This window comes from Engystomops pustulosus, chromosome 6 (assembly GCF_040894005.1).
Source record: "Engystomops pustulosus chromosome 6, aEngPut4.maternal, whole genome shotgun sequence".
Taxonomy (NCBI): Eukaryota; Metazoa; Chordata; class Amphibia; order Anura; family Leptodactylidae; genus Engystomops; species Engystomops pustulosus.
The window spans coordinates 101431953-101448819 of record NC_092416.1 but is presented as its reverse complement, the minus strand read 5'-3'; the positions used below and the strand labels follow the sequence as shown (position 1 = coordinate 101448819).

Here is a 16867-nt window from a genome sequence, read left to right as displayed (position 1 = left end):
CCCTGGTGGTAGATGTTCTTTAATATTCCTATTTTTAATACATAAAGAGAATTTGTCACTAGCTCCTCCCACAAACCACCCATAGTACCTTTTAGATGTCTTTATACATGTTCCACTGATGCCTCTACCCACGAGATTAGAGCCACCATTGTTCAAGAAATGTCTTGAAATCCTTAGCGGGGAGCTGCAATATACAGTCTGTATACCTCACCCTGTATAGCACACTGCTAATCCATCACCCCTTATGAGAGAGACATTTGAATTTTTGAAGAAAATTTCTGACGGCAGTGTGAGGTCGATTTCTATTCATAAACTCAGATCCCCACCTTCCTGAGGAAGTGGTTAATGATAAAGCAGAGTCAAGTCACACACAACCACTCTCTGCTTCTCTCTCTCTCTCTCTCTCTCTCTCTCTTTCTCTCTCATTACAGCAAGGCACTGTGTAGTATTTCATGTAGCTTCTGCAGGACAAAATAAACATAGCTTCATATGTCTGTAGTTTAATATTGGCATGTTGGTAGCAGTGAGACCTGTCAATCAGGAACAGGGAGGCAGGGCAATGCAGAGAACAATGAAAATAAAGGACTCACTATGATTGGACTCACATCATGTGAGTTGCAGATAAGTTTACAATTGGAGGTCACTTGGGTAATAGTGAGCACATCATTTGTTTTGAATGAACTTTTAATCAGATGGTTAGTAGAGGGGCATCTCTGTAAAGTTCAGGAGAATCTTAATGGTATCAACTGGAGCAATTTCCTAACCCCTTAACCCCTTAGCTTAAGGCTCAGCCCCATTTTTTGGATTCTGACTTGCATCTCTTTATATGGTTATAACTTTAGTTATAACGTTTATTTACAAAAAAAAAAAGAAAAAAATGATGAATCTTTTCAAATCTTTCAATCTTTACCGCCTAAATAAATTGCTGAATAACATTTCCCATATGTCTACTTTACATTTTCATAATTTTTGAAATGTCTGGATAATTTGGCTAACAAATCGAATATTGCTTTTCCGGATTTTCATAATTGACTATTTTGGGGATAAATACAGTTTTGAATGTAGTTTTACATATTTAGCATCAAAAACCCCCTATATAATCAACCCATTTTCAAATCTGCACCCTCAAGCTTTCAGAAACAGCTTTTAGGAAGATTGTTAGCCCCTTGAGATCTTCATAGTAATTGAATTAAAATGGAGGGAAATTTGAATGGTAAAATTTTGTCGGTTATACGTTCATTTAGCCCTAAAATGTACACATTTCTATAAGATAAAAAGAGAAAACCCACCATACAGTTTGTTCTACAATTTCTCTTGAGTACAGAGACCCCCCTCATGTGGCCGTTAATTGTTTTATGGACCACAGCGAGACGCAGAAGGGAAGAAGCGCACTGCAGCTGCCAGGATTTTAGTTTACTCATTGGCCCATTTGGTAGGCTATAAAATTTTCGCTTTTTCGTTATTGGGGCCTTGTGATGCTTTTTCCAATTTTACCATTTTGGGGTTGGTATACCCTATTGTTGAAATAGGTGTTCACCGTATAGCTCAATAATCATGTTATCTTTATTCTATGGGTCGATACGATTACGGGGATACCATACAGGAATATTTTTTTATAAATTTGTCAAATAAAATCCTAATGTGGGAAAAATCAATCAAATTTGCATTGCCGTCTTCCAAGTGGCAAAACATTGTTACTTTTTTAGCTACGGAGCTGGTTGATAACTTATTTTTTGCAGGACATGTTGTACTTTGCAACGGTATCATTCAGAAGTACATATGTTTTTTGATATCTTTTTATAGTATTTTTGTGGGATTGAATAGGTAAAAATCATAATTTTTTCTTATATGTCTCTTTATACGTTATGGAGCTTATGGGCATTTTTATTGATTTCTTACTTTATTTTTTATTGAATAACCTTTTTTTAAAAATTTTTTTTTACAGTTTCCACCATGGGACATGAAAAAGCAATCATCTGATTGAACTTGCATTAGCTCTGCGTCCGATATATCCCATCCCATGCAATAATCAAATTAAACATAAAAAAGTGAAAATCACGCAAAAAAACACAACATATTGGTGATCACAACGTCTGTAACCACCCCTACAATAGAAGAAAATTGTCACTGAACCCGTACGGTGAACACCGTAAAAAAAAAAAACACCAAAAAACTTCACAAAAATGATTCAATTTTCACATCTGACCTCCTAAATAGCGCATAAAAAGTGATCAAAAAGTAACATTTACGCTGACTTGATACCATGAAAAAGTACAGCTTGTCCTGCAAAAAAATAAGCTCTAAAACAGCTCTGTAAACAAAAAAATCATGCCCATTGTTACATGGCAATGCAGAAACGAGCAAATTTCTCACAAAATGAGTTCCATAATCTGCAAAACAAGTTAACCATAAAAAAGCTATATAAATAATCGTTATATAATAGAATAAAGAAAACTCCTTATTTTTAAGGTATGGGGAAAAATGCTAAAAACTATAAACGAGAATGAATGATTTTTTTAACAACTACTAAGAAAGAGTTAATAAAATCTCTTTATTTGCTATTGCACCCCTGTAAATGATGTACCTGAAAAGTGTATCTCATCCACAAAAAAATAATCCCCCAGATGTCCAAACTACAAAAAAATAAACATTTAATAGCCTGTAAAATGTGACAATGCAGATCTTTTGTAATTGGCGCTACAGGTGGTCCCCTACTTTAGAACACCCGACTTACAGCCGAACCCCTAGTTACAAACAGACCTCTGGTAATTGGTAATTTGCTGTACTTTAGCCTTAGGCTGCAATAAGCAGCTATAACAGTTTTCAAAGGTGTCTGTAATGAAGCTTTATTGTTAATCCAAGTTCTTATGACAATCCAACATTTTTAAAATCCAATTGTCACAAGGACCAAAAAAATTTTGGCTGGGGTTACAATTATAAAATATATTGTTCCAACTTACATACAAATTCTACTTAAGAACAAATGTACATCTTGTACGTAACCCATGGATTGCCTGTACTTCCGTTCTACGCCCATCCGTGTGGCCATACAGCAGTTACCACCACAAATGCGGCGTCTTCATACTCGGGAGAAATTGGATATCAAACTTTGTGGAGCTTTTGTAATTTAATACTTTGTGATGGTTTAATTTTTGCCCAAAATTAATATACTGTCTAAAAAATTGCAGCTTGTAAATACACCACCATTTTGTTTTAACCCCTGTGAAGCATCTAAAGGGTTAACACAATGTCATGATTTATGGGGTTTTATTGCTATGTAGACCTCTCAAAGCACCTCTCTGAATAAGGGTTTTGTCGATTTTCATAAAAATGAGAAAAATTCTGAACCACCTAACAACCTAAAAAAGAGAGAGGATGCATAAAACCCTATGCCGCTATAAATCAGACATTCTGGAAATGTTAGTCATAGCACCCAAGTAACTTTATAACTATCTACCTGAAAAGCAGAACATTTTGTACTTTGAAAATAAATAAATAATTTTTAGAAATATTTGCCAAATTTAAATGTTTTTCTTAATTAAACAGAAAGATATCATCAACATTTTTCTTTTACAATGTGTGATGAGAAAACAATCTCAAAATCCCCTGGATATGATAAAGCATTACAAAGTTATAACCTCTTATAATGACACAGGTCAAATTTGAAAAATCAGGCCGGTTCCTAAGGCTTTAAAATGGTTTAGACGCAAAGGGGTTAAAGGTCCACCAAAAAAAAGTGGTGTACTGTATTGGAGCTGTGGCACCAGATTCATGGAGAATGTGCACCAGAAATCCTGAATCTGGCACACCCTGCACACTACACAGGCAATCTGCATTTAGTGCAGTTTGCAATGTTGTTAGTAAATGTGCCACAATGTGTTAAAAAATAACTCCTAACTAGAGATGAGCGAACATGCTCGTCCGAGCTTGATGCTCGTTCGAGCATTAGCGTACTCGAAACTGCTCGTTGCTCGGACGAATACTTCGCCCGCTCGAGAAAATGGCAGCTCCCGCCGTTTTGCTTTTTGGCGGCCAGAAACAGAGCCAATCACAAGCCAGGAGACTCTGCACTCCACCCAGCATGACGTGGTACCCTTACACGTCGATAGCAGTGGTTGGCTGGCCAGATCAGGTGACCCTGGGATAGACTAGCCGCTGCCCGCGCTGCTCGGATCATTCTGTGTCTGGATGCCGCTAGGGAGAGAGCTGCTGCTGGTCAGGGAAAGCGTTAGGGTGTTCTATTAGCTTACTGTTAGGCAGGAGTGATTCTCCAAGAACCCAACAGCCCTTCTTAGGGCTACAATAACGTTCTACTTTTTTTTTTTTTTATTTGCATCTAGTACCATTTTGTGAGGAATTAGCAGGGGGACTTGCTACCGTTGTGTTTAGCTCTTAGTGGCACACATATCCACCTCAAACACCAAAGTGGGAAAATTTAGTAGGGGTTGGATTTCAATTAGGCACAGTCTGCCATTTTTCCTTTTTTATTTTACGTTTATTTTGTTTAATAACTCAGTGTCATCTCATCTGGCATAGTAGTGTGCTTTCATACTTGGCTAGAAAATAGCCATAGGAGAATCCAAACGGCTTACGCCTACAGTAGCGTTATATATTTGATTTCTGGTTGATCTGCTGGTGGCTGTACTTGCTGCAGTGCATCTACTAGCCAATTGTGAGCAATTTGTAGTGAGACTTGCGACCGCTGTGTTTTGCGCTTAGTGACGCACATATCCATTGCAAAGACCGAAGTGGGAAAATTTAGTAGGGGTTGGATTTCAATTAGGCACAGTCTGCCATTTGTCCTTTTTTATTTTACGTTTATTTTGTTTAATAACTCAGCGTCATCTCATCTGGCATAGTAGTGTGCTTTCATACTTGGCTAGAAAATAGCCATAGGAGAATCCAAACGGCTTACGCCTACAGTAGCGTTATATATTTGATTTCTGGTTGATCTGCTGGTGGCTGTACTTGCTGCAGTGCATCTACTAGCCAATTGTCAGCAATTTGTAGTGAGACTTGCGACCGCTGTGTTTTGCGCTTAGTGACGCACATATCCATTGCAAAGACCGAAGTGGGAAAATTTAGTAGGGGTTGGATTTCAATTAGGCACAGTCTGCCATTTGTCCTTTTTTATTTTACGTTTATTTTGTTTAATAACTCAGCGTCATCTCATCTGGCATAGTAGTGTGCTTTCATACTTGGCTAGAAAATAGCCATAGGAGAATCCAAACGGCTTACGCCTACAGTAGCGTTATATATTTGATTTCTGGTTGATCTGCTGGTGGCTGTACTTGCTGCAGTGCATCTACTAGCCAATTGTCAGCAATTTGTAGTGAGACTTGCGACCGCTGTGTTTTGCGCTTAGTGACGCACATATCCATTGCAAAGACCGAAGTGGGAAAATTTAGTAGGGGTTGGATTTCAATTAAGCACAGTCTGCCATTTGTCCTTTTTTATTTTACGTTTATTTTGTTTAATAACTCAGCGTCATCTCATCTGGCATAGTAGTGTGCTTTCATACTTGGCTAGAAAATAGCCATAGGAGAATCCAAACGGCTTACGCCTACAGTAGCGTTATATATTTGATTTCTGGTTGATCTGCTGGTGGCTGTACTTGCTGCAGTGCATCTACTAGCCAATTGTCAGCAATTTGTAGTGAAACTTGCGACCGCTGTGTTTTGCGCTTAGTGACGCACATATCCATTGCAAAGACCGAAGTGGGAAAATTTAGTAGGGGTTGGATTTCAATTAGGCACAGTCTGCCATTTGTCCTTTTTTATTTTACGTTTATTTTGTTTAATAACTCAGCGTCATCTCATCTGGCATAGTAGTGTGCTTTCATACTTGGCTAGAAAATAGCCATAGGAGAATCCAAACGGCTTACGCCTACAGTAGCGTTATATATTTGATTTCTGGTTGATCTGCTGGTGGCTGTACTTGCTGCAGTGCATCTACTAGCCAATTGTCAGCAATTTGTAGTGAGACTTGCGACCGCTGTGTTTTGCGCTTAGTGACGCACATATCCATTGCAAAGACCGAAGTGGGAAAATTTAGTAGGGGTTGGATTTCAATTAGGCACAGTCTGCCATTTGTCCTTTTTTATTTTACGTTTATTTTGTTTAATAACTCAGCGTCATCTCATCTGGCATAGTAGTGTGCTTTCATACTTGGCTAGAAAATAGCCATAGGAGAATCCAAACGGCTTACGCCTACAGTAGCGTTATATATTTGATTTCTGGTTGATCTGCTGGTGGCTGTACTTGCTGCAGTGCATCTACTAGCCAATTGTCAGCAATTTGTAGTGAGACTTGCGACCGCTGTGTTTTGCGCTTAGTGACGCACATATCCATTGCAAAGACCGAAGTGGGAAAATTTAGTAGGGGTTGGATTTCAATTAGGCACAGTCTGCCATTTGTCCTTTTTTATTTTACGTTTATTTTGTTTAATAACTCAGCGTCATCTCATCTGGCATAGTAGTGTGCTTTCATACTTGGCTAGAAAATAGCCATAGGAGAATCCAAACGGCTTACGCCTACAGTAGCGTTATATATTTGATTTCTGGTTGATCTGCTGGTGGCTGTACTTGCTGCAGTGCATCTACTAGCCAATTGTCAGCAATTTGTAGTGAGACTTGCGACCGCTGTGTTTTGCGCTTAGTGACGCACATATCCATTGCAAAGACCGAAGTGGGAAAATTTAGTAGGGGTTGGATTTCAATTAGGCACAGTCTGCCATTTGTCCTTTTTTATTTTACGTTTATTTTGTTTAATAACTCAGCGTCATCTCATCTGGCATAGTAGTGTGCTTTCATACTTGGCTAGAAAATAGCCATAGGAGAATCCAAACGGCTTACGCCTACAGTAGCGTTATATATTTGATTTCTGGTTGATCTGCTGGTGGCTGTACTTGCTGCAGTGCATCTACTAGCCAATTGTCAGCAATTTGTAGTGAGACTTGCGACCGCTGTGTTTTGCGCTTAGTGACGCACATATCCATTGCAAAGACCGAAGTGGGAAAATTTAGTAGGGGTTGGATTTCAATTAGGCACAGTCTGCCATTTGTCCTTTTTTATTTTACGTTTATTTTGTTTAATAACTCAGCGTCATCTCATCTGGCATAGTAGTGTGCTTTCATACTTGGCTAGAAAATAGCCATAGGAGAATCCAAACGGCTTACGCCTACAGTAGCGTTATATATTTGATTTCTGGTTGATCTGCTGGTGGCTGTACTTGCTGCAGTGCATCTACTAGCCAATTGTCAGCAATTTGTAGTGAGACTTGCGACCGCTGTGTTTTGCGCTTAGTGACGCACATATCCATTGCAAAGACCGAAGTGGGAAAATTTAGTAGGGGTTGGATTTCAATTAGGCACAGTCTGCCATTTGTCCTTTTTTATTTTACGTTTATTTTGTTTAATAACTCAGCGTCATCTCATCTGGCATAGTAGTGTGCTTTCATACTTGGCTAGAAAATAGCCATAGGAGAATCCAAACGGCTTACGCCTACAGTAGCGTTATATATTTGATTTCTGGTTGATCTGCTGGTGGCTGTACTTGCTGCAGTGCATCTACTAGCCAATTGTCAGCAATTTGTAGTGAGACTTGCGACCGCTGTGTTTTGCGCTTAGTGACGCACATATCCATTGCAAAGACCGAAGTGGGAAAATTTAGTAGGGGTTGGATTTCAATTAGGCACAGTCTGCCATTTGTCCTTTTTTATTTTACGTTTATTTTGTTTAATAACTCGGTGTCATCTCATCTGGCATAGTAGTGTGCTTTCATACTTGGCTAGAAAATAGCCATAGCAATAGGATAGCATTGTTTGGTTTTAAAAACTCAAAAACACAAAAAAAAAAAAAAACACAAAAAAAAGTTAAAAAAAAATTAAAGCTATAACTCTCATTTTAAAAATGTTTAACCCGAGGGCTAGGGGTAGAGGACGAGGACGAGGGCGGGGACGTGGGCGTCCAACTACTGCAGGGGTCAGAGGCCGTGGTCCTGGCCGGGGTGAGACACCACCTGCTTATGAGGGAGCAGGGGAACGCCGCAGAGCTACACTCCCTAGGTTCATGTCTGAAGTTACTGGGACTCGTGGTAGAGCACTGTTGAGGCCAGAACAGTGCGAACAGGTGATGTCGTGGATTGCTGACAATGCTTCGAGCAATTTGTCCACCAGTCAGTCTTCCACGCAGTCCACCCATGTCACCGAAATCGGCACTCCTCCAGCTCCTGCACCTCAGCCTCCTCCCCCCCAGTCTGCCCCCTCCCAGGAAAATTTGAACCGGCATACTCTGAGGAACTGTTTTCTGGACCCTTCCCACAGTCACAAACCACTTGTCCGGTTGCTGCTGAGCAATTTTCCGATGCCCAGGTTTTCCACCAGTCACAGTCTGTGGGTGATGATGACCTTCTTGACGTAGTGGAAGTGTGTAAAGAGGTGTCCGACGATGAGGAGACACGGTTGTCAGACAGTGGGGAAGTTGTTGTCAGGGCAGGAAGTCCGAGGGGGGAGCAGACTGAGGGATCGGAGGATGATGAGGTGACAGACCCAAGCTGGGTTGAGAGGCCGGGTGAACACAGTGCTTCTGAGACGGAGGAGAGTCCTCGACCAGAACAGGTTGGAAGAGGCAGTGGTGGGGCCAGACGGAGAGGCAGGGCCAGAGCTGGTGCATCAGCGCCAAATGTGTCAACTAGTGAAGCTCCAGTGGCGAGGGCTCTTGCGGCGAGGGCTAGATCTTCAGAAGTCTGGAGGTTCTTTAAGGAAACACCGGATGACCGACGGACTGTGGTGTGCAACATTTGCCAAACCAGGCTCAGCAGGGGTTCCACCACTACTAGCTTAACTACCACCAGTATGCGCAGGCATATGAATGCTAAACACCCCACTCAGTGGCAACAAGCCCGTTCACCTCCGGCCGTGCACACCACTGCTCCTTCCCCTGTGTCAGCTGATAGTCAGCCCCCTGCCCAGGACCCTGCCACAAAAACCCCATCGTCGCCTCCACGATCCTCCACAGCATCCACCAGCGTTCAGCTCTCCATACCCCAGACGCTGGAGCGGAAACGCAAATATAGTGCAACCCACCCGCACGCCCAAGCCCTTAATGTGCACATCTCCAGATTGCTTAGCCTGGAGATGCTGCCCTATAGGCTAGTAGAGACCGAGGCCTTTCGCAACCTCATGGCGGCGGCCGCCCCTCGGTATTCGGTCCCCAGCCGCCACTACTTTTCCCGATGTGCCGTCCCAGCCCTGCACCAGCACGTGTCAGACAACATCACCCGTGCCCTGACCAACGCCGTTTCTGACAAGGTCCACCTGACCACGGACACGTGGACGAGTGCTGCCGGGCAGGGCCACTATATATCGCTGACGGCACATTGGGCTAACTTGGTGGAGGCTGGGACCGAGTCTGACCCTGGGGCTGGTCATATACTGCCGACGCCGAGGATTGCGGGGCCTACCTCGGTCCAGGTGTTTCAGGCCTACTATGCCTCCTCCTCCTCCCACCCCTCCTCCACCTCCTCCTCCGAACTACCATCCGTGGGCACGGCGCCATCAGTCGGTAGCTCTAGGCACAGCAGCAGTGCCGTTGCTAAGCGACAGCAGGCGGTGCTCAAACTGCTGAGCCTAGGCGATAAAAGGCACACCGCCCAAGAGCTATTACAGGGCATCACGGCGCAGACTGATCTGTGGCTGGCACCGCTGAACCTGAAGCCAGGCATGGTTGTGTGTGACAACGGCCGTAACCTGGTGGCGGCTCTGCAACTCGGCAGACTGACACATGTGCCATGTCTGGCCCATGTGTTAAATCTGATAGTTCAGCGTTTCCTCAAGACATACCCCAATCTGTCAGATTTGCTCACGAAGGTGCGCCGCATCTGTGCGCATTTCAGGAAGTCCAGCACAGATGCTGCCACTCTCAGGGCAGCGCAGCGCCACCTCCAACTGCCCGCTCACCGACTGTTGTGCGACGTGCCCACGAGGTGGAATTCAACACTGACCATGTTATCCAGAGTTTACCAGCAGCGCCGAGCCATTGTAGACTGCCAGATGTCAACTTCCACCAGAACTGGTAGTCAGGTCAGTCAGCTTCCTCAAGTCTACAATGAGGAGTGGACGTGGATGTCTGATATCTGTCAGGTGCTGAGTAACTTTGAGGAGTCAACACAGATGGTCAGTGGCGATGCCGCCATCATCAGCCTCACCATCCCGCTGCTTGGCCTGTTGAAAAACTCTCTGATCAGCATGAAGTCGGAAGCTTTGCGCTCGTCACAAGAGACGGGGGAAGAAGATTCCCTTGTTGATAGCCAAAGCACCCTTAGGTCTGTTTCTCAGCGCATATCGGAGGAGGTGGAGGTGGAGGAGGATGAGGAGGAAGAGGAGGAGAATGTTGGCGAGACACAAGAGGGGACCATTGTTGAGTCCTTTACTGTTCAGCGTGTATGGGCAGAAGAAGAGGAGTTGGAGGAGTTGGAGGAGGAGGAAATGGACAGTCAGGCCAGTGAGGGGAGTGAATTCTTACGCGTTGGTACTCTGGCGCATATGGCAGATTTCATGCTAGGCTGCCTATCCTGTGACCCTCGCGTTCAAAGAATTTATTCCAGCACCGATTACTGGGCGTTCACTCTCCTGGACCCACGGTACAAGCAAAATCTTTCCACTCTCATCCCTGCAGAGGAAAGGAGTGTGAGAATGCATGAATACCAGCAGGCCCTGGTGCACAAGCTGAAACAGTATTTCCCTTCTGACAGCGCTAGCGGCAGAGTGCGTAGTTCTGCGGGACAAGTAGCGAGGGAGAGTAGGCGAGCAGGCAGCTTGTCCAGCACTGGCAAGGGTACGCTTTACAAGGCTTTTGCCAGCTTTATGTCACCCCAGCAAGACACTGTCACCTGTCCCCACTCTCGGCAGAGTAGGGCTGATCTTTACAGAAAGATGGTGAGGGAGTACGTAGCTGACCATACCATCGTCCTAAATGATCACACAGCTCCCTACAACTACTGGGTTTCAAAGCTGGACATGTGGCACGAACTGGCGCTGTACGCCTTGGAGGTTCTTGCCTGCCCTGCCGCTAGCGTCTTGTCCGAGCGGGTTTTCAGTGCAGCTGGTGGCATCATCACCGATAAGCGTACACGCCTGTCGACTGACAGCGCTGACAGGCTGACGCTTATTAAGATGAATAAAGCCTGGATTTCTCATAATTTCCAATCTCCACCAGGTGAAGGAAGCTCAACCTGAATAATTGATCCACTCCTCCTCCTCTTCATTTTCCTCCTTCTCCTCCTCTTTGTACAGTAAAGCAGAGGAAACTGGCTATTTTTTGACAGGGCCCACTGGCTCTTGCTATAGTACTTTATGCATTTAATTTTTCTGGAGGGCCACCGACCCGGTCCTCTGTTTTAAACAATTTTTGGGAGTGCCACATACAGGCACTCAATCTATTCAATTTTTCTGGAGGGCCACCGACCCGTTCCTCTGTTTTAAACAATTTTTGGGAGTGCCACATACAGGCACTCAATCTATTCTATTTTTCTGGAGGGCCACCTACCTGCTCCTCTGGTTTGAAAACTTTTTGGGACTGCCACATACAGGCACTCAATCGATTCCATTTTTCTGGAGGGCCACCTACCTGCTCCTCTGGTTTGAAAACTTTTTGGGACTGCCACATACAGGCACTCAATCTATTCTATTTTTCTGGAGGGCCACCTACCTGCTCCTCTGATTTGAAAACTTTTTGGGACTGCCACATACAGGCACTCAATCTATTCAATTTTTCTGGAGGGCCACCTACCTGCTCCTCTGGTTTGAAAACTTTTTGGGACTGCCACATACAGGCACTCAATCTATTCAATTTTTCTGGAGGGCCACCTACCTGCTCCTCTGGTTTGAAAACTTTTTGGGACTGCCACATACAGGCACTCAATCTATTCAATTTTTCTGGAGGGCCACCTACCTGCTCCTCTGGTTTGAAAACTTTTTGGGACTGCCACATACAGGCACTCAATCTATTCAATTTTTCTGGAGGGCCACCTACCTGCTCCTCTGGTTTGAAAACTTTTTGGGACTGCCACATACAGGCACTCAATCTATTCAATTTTTCTGGAGGGCCACCTACCTGCTCCTCTGGTTTGAAAACTTTTTGGGACTGCCACATACAGGCACTCAATCTATTCTATTTTTCTGGAGGGCCACCTACCTGCTCCTCTGGTTTGAAAAATTTTTGGGACTGCCACATACAGGCACTATCCAAATTAAATTGTCTCCATAGCAGCCTCCACACGTTGTCTCCATTGCTACCTCCAAAAGTCGTCCATATAGCTGCCTCCATACATCGTCCCTTTATCAAACGAGGTGTGTCAGGCAGAAATTTGGGTTGTTTTCATGGATTCCACATCAAAGTTGTTAACTTTGTCGCCACCCAGCTGTGTTATCCACAAAATATACTAATAAACTTTTATCATTTACCAATATTATTTCAGCGCTTCTTGCGCATCTGTTTACATTCCCCTCACCCGCCATATCCTAAACTTATAAGAACGCTACTACACTTGATCTTATACAAAAGGTTCTTAGAAGTGCTGTTTGGGGAGTAGCCTAGAGACAGGGGCTTGGATTGGCGAAAGCTCGCCTGGCAGCGGAGCGCCAACTCCATGCCAAGATCCAACTAACATAGTTTTAACTGCAGAAACTTTAATCTACTACTAGTTCACTGCCTCCATACATGGTCCCCTTATCAAACGAGCTGTGTCAGGCAGAATTTTGGGTTGTTTTCATGGCTTCCATGTTAACTTTGTCGCCACCTTGCTGTGTAATCCACAAAATATACTGGCAAACTTTTATCATGTACCGATATTATTTGAGAGCTTCTTGCTCACCTCCTTTGGTTCCTCTCTGCCACCCATTGGTTTGAAGCCTGAGTCCATTTAGGGTATGTCGCCATGCCACTCTCTAGCCTGCTGCCGCTGCCTCTGCATGCCGTCCCCTATAGTGTCAGGGTCAATTATTGCATGTTTTAGATGCTATCTAGCTTCATTCTGTCACTCTGTCATGGCCATGCTGTTGCCCATAATTTTGGCATAATGGTGCGATTAAGCAGCCTCAGAGGCATCCATGCATGCTGCCCCTGCTGTTTCCTGTCCATTTCCGTGGTGTTTCCATCCTTTTCTGAGGTTCCCAGGTGTTTGGCCAAGCTTCCCTGTGCAGAGCCTTGGTCCCCTTGAAAAATGCTCGAGTCTCCCATTGACTTCAATGGGGTTCGTTATTCGAGACGAGCACTCGAGCATCGGGAAAAGTTCGTCTCGAATAACGAGTACCCGAGCATTTTAGTGCTCGCTCATCTCTACTCCTAACTACTTAATAAACCGCATACAGTATAGAAGACTATAAAACTGCACTGATTTGGTTCTTTTACATTGCTGCTGTGCTGTAAAAATAGTTTTTATTCCTTGCCCTTTCTCAGATATCAAGTAAAGGAGGTGCAAGAGCTCTTGGATCACATCAAGCCCAATCAACCTCCTTACAGCCGCTCTGTCTCATAAACCCACCACTCCAAATTGCACCCCAGCTAATCACTGTACAGCAGTTTAAAATTCCTGTGCATGTTTGCCTGTTAGTTCGGTGCTAACCTGTGTGTCCATGGCAGCTGTAGAGTAATGTGCGCACCAGTAATGTGCATGACATGAACTTTGAAGCATGGCCAGCTAGCTACCACCCACAACGGCACATGCATGGTGCATCTGTAGAGCCAGCCATTGACGTGTAGGCCATTGTTGAACCTACAGGCACACCATGCATACGCAGTAGTTTATGTATACGCAGTAGTTTATGTGCATACGCAAATTTACAAGACAAAACTAGAACTCTCCCGGCTCCTTAAGTGGATATCTAAGAGAAGATAAGGGGATTAAAGAGATTTTTACAGCACAGCAGTTATGTAGAGGAACCCAATTAGAAACATTACCGTGTGTTTTATTTGGAAGGGAGCAGGTGACAGGTTCTGTTTAAAGATATGTTACAGTACCACTTTTTTTCCCCACAGGAATAGTTGGAGATTGGAAAAATCATTTCACTGTGACTCAAAATGAATATTTCGACAAGATCTACAAAGCGGAAATGCAAGACTTTTCTGTGAAGTTTCCTTGGGATACAAGCATAAATCAATAATAAGGCTCAATGGATTTGACCTTTGGCATTGTACCAATCACAAAATTGTAAAAAGAATGTCTAAACTGTGATGATAATTATTTCTACAGTTTCATTAAAGTACATGATCACACATTAAATAAAGAAATATAGCTTGAATTGACAGCTCATATCTTTATTTTTTTTAAAACTAGTAGAATGATATATTTATATAAATACCAATGATGATATCATTTAAAAATTAATATTTAAAATAAATATTAGCACAGCTATCAAGTTGTTTGGCATCTACAGATGGTGGCTACTGGTGGCAAGTATATATTACTGTATTTATTTTACTCGTTGGCCACTGTTTATTATGGCAGGACTAGATGTATTGTGACAAAAGAGTTGTGCCTATATGCAAATTGTTGAGTGGAAGCAATCTGTAGCATTATGTTATTTATATTCACTCTTGTCTTTATATGCATGCATGATTAGGTGGTAGAAAGCAAGCTTTAGAGCCATTAAATGTATTACATGCACACTTTTTAACCCCTATAGGACACAGCCAGTTTATAGCTCGAGGCTCAGCCCCATTTTTTGTAATCTGACATGTGTCGCTTTATATGGTTATAACTTTTGAAAACCTTAACTTACCAAAGTGAAATCGAACAGTAGTTTTTCGTATTTTCTGTCAAGGAGATTTCCAAACTTACCATTTCGGGGATCATTATTGCTTTTAATGAGATTTGAAAGATGTAATATTAGAAAAAAAGCCTATATATCACTCCATTTTTGCAACCCTCTGTAAAAGGCAAAGGCTTTGTGTGCCAGGCCACCCGCAACTTGTCGTGGCACGGCTCCACCGCTGACCACAGCCTTGGGCACTTGGAGTGAATAAAGGATGTAGAGGATGTGAGTAAAGGTTTTTTTTTTTTTTTTTAAAAGCCCTACTCAGGCCAGTTCCTAAATTTTTACAACACTCAGAGAACCCCTTTAAAACAAAAATGGAAGTGAAATTTAGAATGGTCTAATTTTTTCAGTAATGCATTTATTCAGCCTTAAAATGTACACATTCAGAAAAGATAAAAAGACAAAACACATCTAAAACATCTTAACATATTATATTTATTATATGGGTCAGTACGACTACTATAATAATATATAATAATAATAATAATAATAATATAATAATTGCTATATTTTTGCTTATGTCGTTTTTTTTTTAAAATGTTTTCCTCGTGTGGGTTTAATAATGATTGTGTTTTATTCTGTAGGTCACTACAGACAAGTTAGGGACAGAGCGGCACACAGGGGCACCCGTGAATTTATATCATTATAACACTCTGCAATACATAAGTATTATCACTGTCAGCCTATGCATGGGCTCTTTCATTGCTTGTAAAGTCCTGTCTGTGACATTTACTATGGAGTTTGTTCTGACTGAGGTTGTTACAGGGGGATGTCAGCAGTAAATTACAGCTCAAAACCCCAGAAATTCATTGGTTCCAGCAGGGCCGATTCTAGCACATTTGCTGCCTGAGGAGAAAATTAAAATGCCGCCCCTCCCTTAATAGCCTAACTATTTTACCCAATTTATATGTGGCAGGGGAATGGGAACAAATCTGACAAATCTTTTAAAGGGGTCCACATCCTGTTCAGAAAATGTTGAAAACTGTAAAACAATTGTTAACATTCCGAACAGGCAGGCGGTGTTAATATGTAGCGACATTCGGTCGCGTGACGGGATGACGTAGCTGACGTTGCTCCGCCTTCCCATCGCTACTTGCGAACTACTGAACACTGGAAGCCGACTCCATGAAGCAAGCCCGAACGCAATGAAGACTGGCAGCGCGAACCCTCGGCACACCCCGCACGGCACGAAAGCTGGCCGGTAACAGAGCAGTAACACAGAGAGCGTCAGGAGGTACTCAGCATTCCTAGAAAACCCCTAGAGAGCCCGGTCCAGTGGTTCCAGGAGAGACACAGGACAGGCACAATATAGGCACCACATCAGAATATACGGGGTGAGAGGTAGGCTCTCAGAGGGCAGGGCCATTCCATGTGTGATGTGGGGGGTGCAGCCCATTGCCCCCAGCTTGTGACCTACCGCTGCCGCCTGGTGTGAGCAGAGCGACCGTGGTGGGAAGCAAGCTGCGGGGGTGGGGTTGTGCCGGGCACATCTGGTCTTTCCCCTGGCCCTGCTGATCGACACCATTGTTTTTTCTGGTAGCCTGACCATAGCCTGTCTGCAGAACCGGTCTATATTTGGATGCTTTAGAAGCACAACTTGCTATGCCGTTCAGTTTCCTTCACTAGATGTTTTTCTAGTTGGATATGCTCACCCGTTTATTTGCTGAACAATTTGTTGGAGGGAGCTTGTGACGACATTTTCTTTGCTGCTAAACCAACTAACTCTTGCCTGCTTATGGGACAGAGCGCTTAAGTTTGCTACACTAACAATATACTAACAAATAGAGATGAGCGAGCACTAAAATGCTTGGGTACTCGTTATTCGAGACAAACTTTTCCCGATGCTCGAGTGCTCGTCTCGAATAACGAGCCCCATTGAAGTCAATGGGAGACCCGAGCATTTTTTTAATAAAACTGAACAGTAAAAGAACAGTGCAAAAAAAAAAAAAAATCCAGATGTTTGCAGATGTTTTACTTGTAAGAACACATTGAAATAACACTATTCTTCACTTTGCAGGTGTTCGCGCGTGTCTCCCGCTAAGTTAGGAGATGTG

The 16867-nt window shown here is 43.3% G+C and overlaps 1 protein-coding gene across 2 annotated transcripts in view; it reads left to right on the top strand.

Moving 5' to 3' along the window:
* Positions 1-14301, top strand: part of LOC140064053 (sulfotransferase 2B1-like) — a 151902-nt gene extending 137601 nt beyond the window's left edge. For both annotated transcript variants that reach the window (XM_072110495.1, XM_072110494.1), the window contains one exon: positions 14035-14301. In XM_072110495.1, coding sequence (XP_071966596.1) covers positions 14035-14159 — 125 coding nt within the window. In that variant the 3' untranslated portion in view covers positions 14160-14301. The remainder of the gene's footprint in view (positions 1-14034) is intronic.
* The last annotated feature ends 2566 nt before the right edge of the window (positions 14302-16867 follow it).